The sequence below is a fragment of the Lagopus leucura genome, unplaced genomic scaffold, assembly GCF_019238085.1.
Source record: "Lagopus leucura isolate 7727_CA_CO unplaced genomic scaffold, USGS_WTPT01 Super-Scaffold_73, whole genome shotgun sequence".
Lineage (NCBI taxonomy): Eukaryota > Metazoa > Chordata > Aves > Galliformes > Phasianidae > Lagopus > Lagopus leucura.
This window is the reverse complement of record NW_024962252.1, coordinates 62,938,954-62,952,871: the sequence shown is the minus strand read 5'-3', so window position 1 is coordinate 62,952,871 and position 13,918 is coordinate 62,938,954. Positions and strand designations below refer to the sequence as shown.

Genomic DNA, 13,918 nt, shown 5'->3' with positions numbered 1-13,918 from the left:
AATAAAACTGCAATCACTGCTTTTGCAAAATATTGGCTGCTGTTATCTCTATTTTAAACAGTAAATAAACAGATTTGTGAACTGCAGAGAGGCCAGTATCCAAACTGCAAAATGGAACATCATGTAGTTAGCCAACTTGGTTTTGGGTGAACTACAGTGGCAGTTTTTCATGATGGCAGCAGACTCCATGTGCACTAACTTAATTGGTTGATTCCTTCCAGTAAGCTCTTATTTCAATGCTAATCCAAAGTAATTCCACATCATATGACAATCTGCATACAGCGTAGTTTACATCTCCCTCTTCTACCTCTTACTGAATTACAAAAAATAATTGACTTTATCTGAGCAAAACTGGTAAAGGATTCTGCTTTGTGGAGAATGTTACTGCCTTGTAGCTTTAGAAGGAAATTCATTAAAAAGTAACATGGACATTTACTTATAAGTCTCTATAGAGACTAATCAATGGTCTACACTTTTGCTCTGGAAGCAAATATACACTGAAATAAAATACCAACCAATGAAATAGTGGAAAGCAACATAGTTATAGCAGTTAGTAAATACATGCACGAAATTAATAAATGCAGATTTAATATGGGACCCATGCAGATACACTCCTTGTATCTTTTTGGAAAGGTAAGGACTAGGGGTGTTCAGCTTAATCTACAGCAGAACTTTTTTTTCTGGAATTTGAAGCATGAACTGAGAGCAGGTAATACGTGTTATCTGTGGTTTTATTTAAAAAAATAGAATTCTTTTAAAATTAAATCTCCTTCATGTCCAAATTTCATATTCATTAGAATTCCAAATTAATGTTTCTGCATTTCAATTCTGATCTACTTCATCTGAGTACTACAAAAAACTAACACAGATGCAAATCTGCCAACTACCCTGCCATCTTGCAGCAACAATTGTTAATTGGAAGTTTTGGGTCGGGGTGTTTCTGAAAACATCAATGAACATCCTGCTGCGTAGAGGAATAAACAAAACCCAACCAAGTTATAATTGTCTACAAAATTTAGAGGCAGTAGGCCGAAAAATGAAAGATGACAGATGTGCATGGCTACTGCTGAGCTTTTTGTTATTCTCTCTAAAGGACTGTGTAAACTCTGATTCAGTTTTTCCAATTTTTTTTTCCTATTATGGTGACTTCAAACTCCAGTTGGTGAAGGAAGTCAGGTACTTAATATATAAGGCTTTGCTTTGAATTTCGAATATTAAGTAGATAGTTTTGCACTTTCATTAATAAAAATGTAAAGTGATTAGCAACATATTAAACAGAATAAAACTGCAATGCACTTAACTTTCAAGTCACTGCCTAAAAGCCACTGAGAGCATAAATAATTCTGTGTCTTAAAGTAGAATAAAAGCACAGATACACCCACTGCAGAATCTACTTACACCGCTGGATAAATAAATCTCACTTTCTTCCACATTGATAAAAGCACTAATAATCACCAGCATGACTACTTGTGTTTGTATTACTGCAATAAATACATTTGCCTATCAAATGTTCTTAAAATTGCAAACTTAAAGTCAACAGAAGGTAAAATGGCAACAGTGCATTACTGTTTCGCAGAAGAATATTACAGCTGAAGCTAATTAGGAGCTATACTTTCTAAAGCAAAATAAGGCTTCATATCCTCTCAAACTCTTAAAATGGCCTAAATGTCACAGTTTTGCTCAATCTTTTGATCATTAACAACTTTCCTAACTTCTCATTTAACAAAATATTTAAAAAAACATCTCTTTAAAAGCACTGAAATTTAGCAGCATGCAGAAAAACAATTTGTGAAGTTTTTTTGTTGGTTCCTCCCAAAGTACATTTCAGCTGCCCAGCTTTTATCCTAAATGCCATGCTGAATTAGCCAATGAAACAATGAATTCAAGATTTCAGATTTTAAAGTGTGCTTGAATAGTAGCATAAGGAGCCTCAACCTTACCTCCTTCTGATTCCAACAAGACAGAATAAATATGCTGACGAGCAGGGCGATAGATGAGTGCCTGTCCAGGAATCTCTGTATCACAATCATCTTCCAAAGAGTTGCTGCACTCAAGCTCTCCATTACTCAGGATATTGAAGATTGCATAATTTTCAGATTGGATGTGATGTTCTTTAGCTAACTGTTCAAAGAAAGAAGGCGTTATCTTCAAAAGTAAGAACAATCAAACAGTAAAAACAGAAAAAAATAAATGCATTCATTACTGGAAGGCACAGTACTTTATCAGGAGAAGTAGACAGAATGTTTGGGAGGGAACAAGAACTTTTTAAAAAAGAAGTACAATATATATTTTCAGACACGTATCATTTTGTGGATAGGGATTATCAGGGAACTCATCATTGCCCTTCTCTTTAGTCTCTCCCTGAATTCTGAAAATTGGTAGTTGTTTCTCCGTGACATCTTTTAAAGTGTAATCATTTCTAGAATTAATTCAGAATGCAGATGTAGAAAAATGAACTGCCCTCCATTAGTCACTCATCTTTCCCTCTCAAAAAAGGGTATGTGCACTTAAAGAAAAAAAAAAAAAAAAGTGAAATCATGACAAAACCCAACCTTTTTATTCTATTTCAAGATGAACTACACCAGACTCTTCCAAGAGTAGTTGAGTCTGTGTAGTTTACACAGTGGTGAATCTGGAACACTTAAACTCACCACAGTTTTTTACCTTGCAATTTTACTTATTACCTTGCAATAGTTTTTCTCCCAGGTTAAGAAATAGTCTGCTGCAGTGAGGAAAACAAGGTCTCCAGACTTGCTGAGAAGCAGAATCACAGCAGTGCCCAGACTGCAGGTTAACCACACATTGGGTATAGACCCGTCTGCACCTAGAGAGCACCAACAGGGACTGCTGGTCTGGAACATCTTACATGGAAAAGCAACAGAGTTGCTCTCAGGCACCTAACTGGACTGGGCAAGGGCAGAACCAGCCATACTTGGTACTTCACAACCTCAAACCAAACTGTAGGGGTGCTCAAACAGTTGAATGAGACCTATTATTTCCATGGGGTACCACTAGTAGACTCTCTTGGATCCATACTGAATGGTGAGCAGGCACTGAAGTTTCTCTGCTCAGCATTCCCTACGTGTCATGTTATCTACGTGACTGGGGTTGTGCATATACACAACTCTCTCCGTCTCTTTCACTGGAAATTGCTGGATCAGAGAAACTCACTGTCTCCACAGAATTCCAGTGTCTGCCAGAATGGGAACTCAGGAGTTCAAAGCTGCAGTCAAGCATTGCTCATTATGGATCAAAACTAACTCAACTGAAATGTCATACTTTCCAAAGAACTGCACACATGAGCACAGAATGAACAGTAGGCTTCTGTACAATCAACAGAGCATTTTCTTATAACAATATCCTTATGGTTACCCTGGAAGAAATGCAGTCTCCCAAATCTGCTTTTACATATAAAACCAAACCTGAGAGAAGAGGTAACAAGAGGTTATGTCCTTGAACTTGGAACTGGGCTGAACATGCCAGTTATGTGCATTTTATATAATGTGCAGGGCAAATGGAATTATTTTTAAAGATTCCAAAATATGAAACAAAGCACACACACAACATATGAATATCTAAACACTTGTTGTAGAAAAGCAGAAGACTAGTTAACATGTCTTCAATTTTGACTGTAATTTCCTTGGCTCAATGACTGGCTTAACATAGGATTTATGCAGCAACAGTGAGGCGTTCTTCAATGAAGCTTCTAAACATTAATATTTTCATACTGTAGTAGCTCAGCACAATGCTAGAGAACTGCTACCCTTAAAATGAAAGATCAAGAAATAATGACCTCTTGTCATAAATACCACATGATATGTTCTCTTAAGGAGTAAGGATATTACTACTATTGTCCTGGCTGTAATCTAACATAGATGATTACATTCTACCTAATTTTTCCATGCACTTCAAACAGAAACAGTATTTTTCAAAATTTAATTAGGATGTAGTGATGTTTTGTTTTTTTTTTCAATGGTGCCTTCTATTTAACTAGTACAGTGAAAAATTACATGTATTGTATTTGTGTGTGGTTAACATCAAACCCAGATGCCTACAGTTTAGCTGAAATGAGCATTGCATAGGTTTTAATTTAACTTTTAAGTGCTTTGGAGTCTTTCTGAAAAGGAAAATGTACATTGTAGGATTACATGAGAGTAATACAAGGAGGAAACAGAAAAACAGCTGTAAAGGAAACTAAGTAACATATAGACAAAAAAAAATCTCTTTTTAAAGCCCCTATGTATCTAACAAAACAGGGAGTAACAGTAATTCTATCATCTCCTTTAGACTTTTTTTTTTTTTTTTTAATTAAACTTCAATACATTCTCTTAATTGCCATGCATTTGCAGTTATACTCTAAACTTACTACTGTTGCATAGACTCAGATGCAATGTAGCCCAGTTGGTGTAAAGATCAGTGCATGTGTTGGCAGCAGTTTTCTACTAGCCAGGCAGGCAACCCTAATTAATATATCCAATCTGCAGATGGTACCTCTTCACAACCCAACACCAGTGCATCTCTGCCCATGCGGGAAGCCATATGTGAAACTTCTTCATGCAGACCTGCCCTTTAAGAATTAACAGGCCTCTGCTTTTGGTTCATCCATGCATTATGTATCTGAACAGTAATGAGCGTGGTCCTAAAATCATGAAATATAGATTTATTGGAAGCTTTTACAACACCTCCATGAAAGCAATTTCAACTTCTGCATTCTTAGCACAGCTCCCCTTTGGTACTTTGCCTGTGCCAGGCACAACCAAGCAGACCGTTAACCAGCTGTATCTGACCTGCAGCTTCTCAAAGCAAAAAGCAAGTTACTCCATTGTACAATACTTGGAAAGCACATCTCTTTGCCCAGCTGTGGGCCCATACATGTGCTGCTTCCCATTATTTGACCTGTCTGATACTTCAAAAAGAGAGAAACAACTTAATTAAAATGTGCTGCATCTGCCCTGAGTGTGTAACTCTTCTAATCATGGCTCTAATTTAAATACATAGGATCAGCATACTCAGTACCAGCTTTCACTAAGTAGTCACGACAATGAAATGCCCATTAAGCTTTAGAAGCCAAAGTACCTGAAAGATTTCCTTATCTCGACACATGGGTGTTTCTTCTTGACCTGAGAACATTTTGAAATTTCTTGCATCAGGAGGAATCCATGGAGACTGCTGCCCTGGCAAAAGATAGGACTCCACTCCTCTGTGAAGTAATGTCTTGTCTGATCCCAGAGGTAGCATATCTTCTAAGTGTTTCAGGCTGCTGTACAAGCATGGAATTTTGGAGATATATTTTGCTACAGCTAGAATTATGCTTGTTCTTCTGTTGTAGCTCTTATTCCTGGAGGGACAGATGACTAAACATTTATGCCAGAAGCCTTCCAGCATGTTTTCTGGAACAACATCATTGCCAAGCAAACAAGCAAAGAGAGGAAGGTGCATCATATTAAGACCTAGCGCACGGCAAAGATCTTCTCTGGAGTACATAACAGTGACTAGTCTGTCCAAGCAGAGCTTCTCAATGGAAAAATAGGGAGATGTATTATAGATGATGTAGTCACTATCTTGCCCGAGAATTCCCATGCAGTTATGCTGCAAACCATACGCAGCCACCTCAAAATCTGCCTCTTGCAATGTGCACACTGTTTTTTGACCAAGTGACTTTAGAGCAAACCGTGTAAAAGTAGGCAAAGCTGAGGGAAGAACGAACATTTCTCTCCCCGGCTGTTTCCTGTGAGTCTTGATAAACTGAAATAGGTTGGCTATTTCCTTATTATTCTGCTGCCTCCGTTTGATCCACTCATCTCTCTTTTTCTCTTCCACCACTCCATCAAAGTAAAACACCAACTCGATACCAGCTGCTTTAAAAGTTTCGATGAAATCCTCTAAAACAGTAAGGTACTCTCGCCACTGGCCACCACACACCCAGGATTCTGGTGTGTACCAGTGTCGAACACAACTCATGGCATCTACTACAATAACAGGCGTGACATCTGGATGATCGATGCGGTGTTTTTCTGCCATCTCTTTCAGATCTACCATTCTGCATGCGTCAGGGCAAACTCTCGCCACAAATCCCTGTAAACCTTTAATGCCCATGGTTGATTTCTGAAGCTCACCGCAGTCTGAAAGGAAAAAAAATAAAAACACCATTCCAAAATGCAGTTTTGAGAAATGCTACAGTTGAAAAAACAGCTCAGAAATTGAACAGAATTTTTCTGCTTTTGCTAATAGCTTGCTCTTTTATCCTGGCCTTTAAAGTGTCACATCCAGTTTTCTTCCCATCACCAACTGACTATATAGCCCATTTGCTTTGCTTTCCATCCCTGCTTTTTTTTTTTTTTTTTTTTTTTTTTTTTTTTGTATGAGTAAAAACTGCAATTATCAACATGTTCTCAGAAGTATGACTTCAAAAATTTCAGAAGAACACTCTTAAATATAAAAAGTATACACTTCTAGAAAAAAACAAATATAGATGCAATTAAAAGCCTTACAGCATCTCACCTGGCAGTGTGCAACACATGAATCAATGACTTGATTTTCATACTAAAAATACATTAACATCTTGTAGCCAGATGGAAAAAAATACTGAATAACTTCAGAAATTGGTCCTGTACCTTCACTGCTCAAATTGGTCACCTGCCGTCAGCATTTACAGGCAGTACTCCATCAACATGGCACCAGTTGCAATACCTTGACATTATCAGCATCTCCAGTTTGCTTTGGATTTATTTTCCAATTCATTTCACCATGCTGTCATTTGGAGACGTAATATTAAGTTTTAAGACACATTAAAGAACTACAGACTTACCTACCTTCAGTAAATCTACAAATCCCACTGTCACCGATAGTGAAGTTAATTTATTTTATTAAATGAGATCTCTAGCATGCACAGCAATTTTGAGTCAACCTATTTTCAAAGACACATACACAAGCACTGGCTAGAAACTAAATAATTAAAACTGGAATAAGTCTATTTTCTATTTGCAAATGGCCGAAAGAATGAAGCACAGTCTCCAACTTCTGTGGCAGAACTTTATTTGGAATGCTAAATGAACCAACGTATATCTTCCATAAAAAGAGTCGCAGGATAAAATTAGAACCATTGATGACCTCCACTTCGTTTCCAGAAATCTCATGGCACATTATTAGTTTGGCACAGCTTTGACATTAGATGTGCTTTTTATCACAATGACATTTTAAAGGACTTTGCAATGAAAACTGGAAGAAACAAGTTGATTTTCTCATTGAGCTTCGCTTTGTTCTCTATTCTCAAAAAGATCTATTTGCTTTTATGCTGATTTTACTTAAAAGTTGAATGCCTCTTCCATTAGTGAAGATATTCACTATGTTTTAATTAATCAGCTACAATTTTTGTTTTGTTTTTCACGCCGCTCTGACAATTCAGTTACAGGTTGTCTTCAGAGCATTACATTGCTACATGGAAACAGCTGCCCAGGGAAGCGGTGGAGTCACACTCCCAGGAGGTGTTGAAGGAAAGGGTAGATGCAGTACTTAGGGACATGGTTTAGTGGGCATATTGGTGGTAGGTGGATGGTTGGACTAGATGATCTTTTCCAATTTTAACAATTCTATGATTGCAATGAACGTGTCTGTGATATACAGAAGAAAAAAAGGGGGGGCCCGGGGGAGGGAGAAAGTTGAATTCAGAAGTATTGCAATTGGAAATTTCTACAGGTATTTTTGAGTTCTTCTCCCTTGAAGTTTTAAATATTTAAATGCCTTTCAGATATAGCTTTTGAATGCCATAGTCTTCAATGCAAGATGAAATACACAAATGCACGTGTAATAAGATCTCGAAATATACAACAGACATCACTGTTATAAGAATCAGAAACGAACATGCATAAATCACACACATTGCTGCACAAGTATGCAAGGTAGGGCACTGCCTTCTCTGAGATGCTACTTCCTTGCAGTGATACCTGCGTGCCCTTAACACTCCAGCCATTTGCTTTCCAGGAAAGATACGCTTCTGATTACGAATGATTTGAGTCCTGGAAGGTTATCTCTTTTTATCACTTTCCATGGAGACCTAGCAATGGGTGTGAAGATCTTCACCTTTCAAACTCACTGCAGAGATGTAAAAAGCCATAGCAGGTCTTACTTCTGCAGTAACGCATCATGTCCAAGCAAAATTTATGAATCAGTGCAGACTCTGTCCCCAGCAGCTATGCAGCTAGAGCAAGAAGTGCAGTAAACAACTCACAAGCTATACCATGCCATATGCAATTGAAAGAGACATTTTCCCCACCTTCTAACACCTGTATCTGAAGATATTCTTGCCTAAGACCTCATGCAAATCTATGATATTATTATCATCACTATCAGAAAAATCTCCATGACCAGTAATGACCTAGTTTAATTAAGAGGCAGTTAACAGCCAGCCATATAAGCAAGAATATCAGCCGCTACTGCCATTTCAACATGACCACACACGTTTACTGAAAAAGTCACTACAAAAATTGAGGATTTTATATTCTTCCACCCACACTGTTCCACCACTAAACAGAAACGTCCACGTTAAGGAGGAGCCACGTTTAATTCATTCAGTGTCTGAAAAGGGAAGGCAAACATTCTGCCCAGAGTGCTTCTGTTAGGGATTCCTTAGCACAACTGGAGGAATCATAGAATCACTAGGATTGGAAGGGACCTCTGGAGATCATCTAGTCCAATCCACGAAGAAGTAGGACTAAAACACTTTATGTTGGAATGCTTACGTTTCTTAACAGAGGAAAACACATTTTGTGCAATGAAGGCTGGATGCTCGTTACTTTTGTGAGACTCAGTTGACTTCAGCTGCAAAGCTACCAAGTGCATGAACTAGAGGGGAATAAAAAAATCCTCCATGACCCAAAATAGCCAGTTTCCCTCTAAGCGCAGTATAGGCCCAAAGATTCTGAGTATCCTTACACCACGGCCTTTGCCAGCCACCAACCTACGACACGCATGCTATGCCCACGAAACCCCGCGTCCCATCTCAAAGGGCAGCCAGCAGCACTCCGCCCCAGGAGCACAGCCCACCACTTCCCGCTCACACGCACCGCCACCCCCCGTGGTCTCGCCGCTCTCCGGGCACAGTGAGCAACCCGGTCGAGGTGCGAGCCCACCGCGCAGCGAGCCCTTCCCGCGGGCGGCCGTGCTGCCGGCCAGGAGCGGGACCCCGCTCGCCTCCAACCCCGAGCGCCCCACCAGCACTGCGCGGCGCCCCCACCACTGACCCGAACAGGCGCTTCCGCTTCTCCCAGGGCGGAGCCGCGCATGCGCGCAGCGGCCGGGCCCGAGCCCGAGGAGCCGCGGGTCGTGCGGCTGCGGTGCCGTCCGACAGCTGCAGCGGTCCGCTCGCATCACAATGGCGGCCTGGGGTATGGGGAGGGTCTCGGACTCGTCCGCGGGCCTGCTGTCCCCCAAACACTGTGCCCCAAAACAAACCCGAGAGGGGGCGATGACAAGGGCGGGCAGCCAAGTGATTTGGTTAAAAAAATAGAGTCCCAGCCTTGCATCTGAGATTGATGTCATTTTGCATCTGCGCCACTCGTTGACCGGTGCTTGAAATAGCAGAGTTTGACCAACAAAGTGACCCCTGGGACCCCATGGGGGAGCGGGCTGTGTGAGGTGGGGGTGGGTTTGCTGTGCTTGGGGTGAGCAGGGAGCCCCGTGTCCCCACTGCGTGCCCACATCTGCCCGCAGCCAACAGGTGGGGCATAGCTCCACATGTTCTCAGGCGAAGGAGGGGAGCGAGGAAGGCTGAGATCTGATGTTATTGCCAGGGAAAAATTAACCAGAGCGGTGCTCTGGGGAGTGCAGATTAATATATTTGGTGGCTCGGCGTGCACAAAGCCTGGCCATTGTGGCTGTGTCTGAATGCCTGTGAATAGGATGGAGCATATGTGGCCTGTCACCGCAGGTGCCCACATCTGTTCGTCTCCGGGCAGATGCTCTGAGAAAAGCGGAGAGCATTTCCAAAAGGACGGCCCGCCCCATCCGTACCCATCCTCTGCCTCATAATCACCTTCTGCAAAAGCCCTCTCCCCCGCACAGAGATGCAGGAAGAAATAAAAACAACACAAATTGGAAGTGGCTCAGAGAGCCCTGCAAACATACAACCAAACTGTTGCCCCCTCTGCTCCCCCCCCTCCCACCTCTACCCCCCTCAAGGTTTATTAGCAGCAGGTTCTGCGCTGCAGCCAGCACACAATGTGTGCACTGAGCGGGGGAGGGGGGGGGGGGGGGGGGGGGGGTGGGGGCCTCAGGGGACAGAAAAACCCCTCATGCATGAAACATGGTACAGTACAGTGGCACGCAGGGAGCAGGGCTGCAGGCAGCGAGCAGGGCTGGGGGAGAACTTTGCAGACACTCTTTGGGGTTCTGGCTTATAATGATGATAAGTAAAACCAGTGAAAAGACAAGAGGGGGTTTCCTTAGGTGAGAATACATTAAGAACTGCTGCTGAGAGGAGCCTCATTGCCAACGTGCAGAGCACTTTTCTGAGAACTACTATAAGTTTCCCTGTCCGCACGATGTCAGCCTGCTCATGCCTCCCATTCCATGGCCTCAGAACCAGGGAAGGCCTGATCCAGCCCTATGGGGGCTGCAGGTTTGTCCTGGCTATTCCTCAAATTGGAAGGCACCGTGGGTGCTCCTCACACAGTTCCCGGTTCCTGGGGTGGGGAGCAAGCATGGGGTTAAAAAGGAGAAAGGCTTCTTCTGTTGCAGTAGGACTGAACTGCACCCAAGTGGACCCTGGAGATGCAGTGATTTGTCCCCACATCCCTTCTGCAGAAGTGAGGCAGGAGATTTCAGCAGATAGGTGGGTTGCTGGGAAGTGGGCTTTCATGCAGTCTGGGCACCCTGGAGAAGGCATCTCTCCTAGGGAGGGAGCCCAAGGGCCTGAGGCACGGGAAAGAGCCGGGGAGCCCTGTATGAGGTCCCCGGAGCCTCACAGCAGGCGCTGCTTCCCGCTTCCCTCCGTGTACCCCTAAAGGATGTGCACCCCGATCCGTCCCGTTTTGGAAAAGCACACACACACGAGCGGCCAATTTTATCCCTCGCGGTTTCCCATGAGCAAAATCTCGTCGGAGACGAACCAGGGAGAAAACCCAAACAAACGCGGAGCGCAGGGGAACGGGGTGGGGGGGGGGAAGAAGGGGGGGCTCACTTTCTCCTCGTGTGCCATCGGTAAAACACATATAGGGGCCACTTCGGGATTTGCCCGGGGATGGGTTGGAGAGCAGCTGGCTGTGGTAATCGCATCGGGAGACAAAGGAATGCCCCGCCGGTCCTGGGATCACAGGTAAACACACGGCCATTGTCATGGAAATGAGGGGCGAGGATAGGGCCGGAGCAGATGATTTGCGATTTGAAAAAGGGGGTTGGGGGGGAGGGAAGGCCCGGAGCTGCTTATCTATCATCTGGCCTCGCTGTGTGCCAGCTGAGCCACGCGACTGCCCATTCTTATTCTAATCAGCACATGCCTTTGCAACTTTGGGCTAACCTACATGCAGAACTCCGTAATCCCCTCCCGCACACGGCAGGCGCGGCCCCGGGGCACCGTGCGCAGGGTCCGGCGGCGGCCGAGCACCGCCCGGGGCAGCGCGATGCCAGCGCCCGGCACCGGGGAGGACCGGGATGCCCGGGACAGGTGACGCGGGGCTGCGGCCTCACGCATGCCTTCGTAGGGGCCGGGGGGCTAATTAAAATATTATGCACACTCGGCTACACATAGCTCCACACGTAGGCACCGTTCGCCATATGCCCACGGCCCCCCCGCCCCGGGAAGAAGGCAGGGTCGGGGGGAGGCCTTCATCCTCAGCTCTCCCTCCCCGATTTGAAGTGACTTTTCCCATCCTCGAGTTTGCCGAAAGGAGCACGATCCACGAGGGAACGCGGCAACCCAGCCGTTCCCGGCCGGGGGGGGGGGGGGGGGGGGGGGGGGCACCGCGCAACCTCCGCGCTGCTCACCGCGAGCGCGCACCTCCGCGGGGGCGGCCCGGGGGAGCGGGGTGCGGAGACACGCGGTTGGGAGCGAAAAAGCGCCATTTGGTTGGGAGCAGATGGCTGGCTGGGGGGCTGATCGCGTCTAAAGGCGTGTCATCCCCCTTCAGCGAGAATCCCTAAGGAGTCCCCTTGTCTTCAAAATCAATGAAAATTAAAGTGCAGAGAATGGATGAATAGTTAGACCTCGAGTCCCTCCTTTGTTCGCCTCAGCTACTGGTGGGCAGGAGTTAAACTACAACAGCCTCCTATAGAAACACTTAAGTTAAACAGTCTCCCCGTTAGCCCGGCATCTGAAAGAGAGAGGGAGAGGGGGGAAAAAAGCAGAAAAAGGAGCTTTCTGCTTGATTTCCCCAATACAGAATCGCGTGGCATAAATTAAGCCGGAGAAGAATGAGCGCCGTGGGCAGGATCCTGCCGGCTCTCACGGCGCCTTTCAGTCACGCTCAGCAGCGGTAATCGAGAAATCTGTGCCACGTCAGTTTAACAAATACCCGGTGCCGACGGGGGGGTGGTCGCGATTCGGGGGCACGGTTTTACGGGGCTATTTTTTTTTTTTTTTCTTTGCTGGGTGAAAGCCCTCGCGCGTGGAACTTTTTTTTTCCACTTTCTTAAGCGAGGGGATGCTCACGGACCAACTTTCTATACCTCTCCTAGGCTAAAAGATCCTTAGCGATCTTCGGCAGATCCATCCGCCCTTGGATCTCAGATATTGCCACCCCTCCACCCCACTCGGTTGGTAAAGCCGATACAGAGGGATGCTGGATGTGCTGTTGTTTTTTGTTTGTTGTTGTTGTTGTTTTTTTCTTCCTCCCCTTTCCGAGGATAACGCCGCAGCCAAGTTGGCGGAGCGGCACAGTCGCTAGGTGGCAAAAGCAATTTGCGCTTGGGGCCGCAGCAGCCGCCCTCTCCGCTCCGCCGCCGGGCACAACCCAGCCTCGCCCCCGGCCGCATCCTCGGGCCAGGCACGGGGAAACGCAAACATTCCGGCACAGAGCAGCCTGCGAGCACCGGGACGGAGGAAAACAGCCTTCTCCTCGTGTACCTGCAGGTGCAGGTGGCTGGCTGGAGCGGAGCTGGGTTTACAGGAGAGAAGGCAGTGCCCGCCTGGATCCCGAGGCTGCACAGCCGCGTGGGCAGCGGAGGTCCAGGAGCAGGCAGTGAACGGGGCTGAATGGGCTCATTAGCGATTTTCTTTTAATTGGTATTACCCGATGCTTTTACTTTAAGGAGTCTTTAAGATTTTTTCTTTTTTTCCTAGCGCATTGTAACATAATTTGTGATCAAGACATCTGCTTCAATGAAAGTCACATTTCGCCATGCAAATGCACGTTCCCACCCAATAAAGTCGCCATAATAAGGCTTTGAGCACGGCATACCTACAGTGAGGTTATTGTAGCCAAATCCTCTCCTTTCGCACACCAGCTTAATCTGCGCTGAAATGCTCTGTTACAATTAAAATGACATTTAGGGAGACAGTTACACCTTGCATCCTAATGAACCCGAGGCCGAAGGTGTTTCGCAGAGGGCCCGACAAAGCGGCAGACCCCGTGCCAGAGCCGCCCGCAAACTTTTATCCCCGATCGCATCCGTCACTGGGGAGATGCTCGAAGGGAAATCGTCCCTACCCCTCTATCTCCTCGCCACCGAACTCCTCGCGATGTTTTTACGACCAAAACAAAAGTTCCAGTGTCTGACGGATATGTAAAAAAATAATAAGGTGACGGTTGGGGTAAAGTCGTCTTTTTTTTTTTTTTTTTTTTTTTTTTTTTCCTCCACGGAGCGGGGAAGTGCTGGAAGGGATTTCTTTAAAAAATGTGCGGACATTGTTGTAGAGGCAGCAGCGTGCGCCGAGGGGAGCTCTTTCTCTCCCTCGCATTGTGCAGGGAGCAGGTGCTGTCTACAT

At 45.1% G+C, this 13,918-nt stretch overlaps 1 protein-coding gene across 1 annotated transcript in view; it reads right to left on the bottom strand.

Annotated features, from left to right (window-relative positions):
• Window positions 1-9,276, bottom strand: part of FAM120B (family with sequence similarity 120B) — a 49,181-nt gene extending 39,905 nt beyond the window's left edge. The window contains exons 1-3 of the mRNA XM_042876444.1: window positions 9,240-9,276; window positions 5,077-6,122; window positions 1,941-2,121 (exon numbers count right to left, since the gene is read on the bottom strand). Coding sequence (XP_042732378.1) covers window positions 1,941-2,121; window positions 5,077-6,096 — 1,201 coding nt within the window. The 5' untranslated portion in view covers window positions 6,097-6,122; window positions 9,240-9,276. The remainder of the gene's footprint in view (window positions 1-1,940; window positions 2,122-5,076; window positions 6,123-9,239) is intronic.
• Window positions 9,277-13,918: the final 4,642 nt, after the last annotated feature.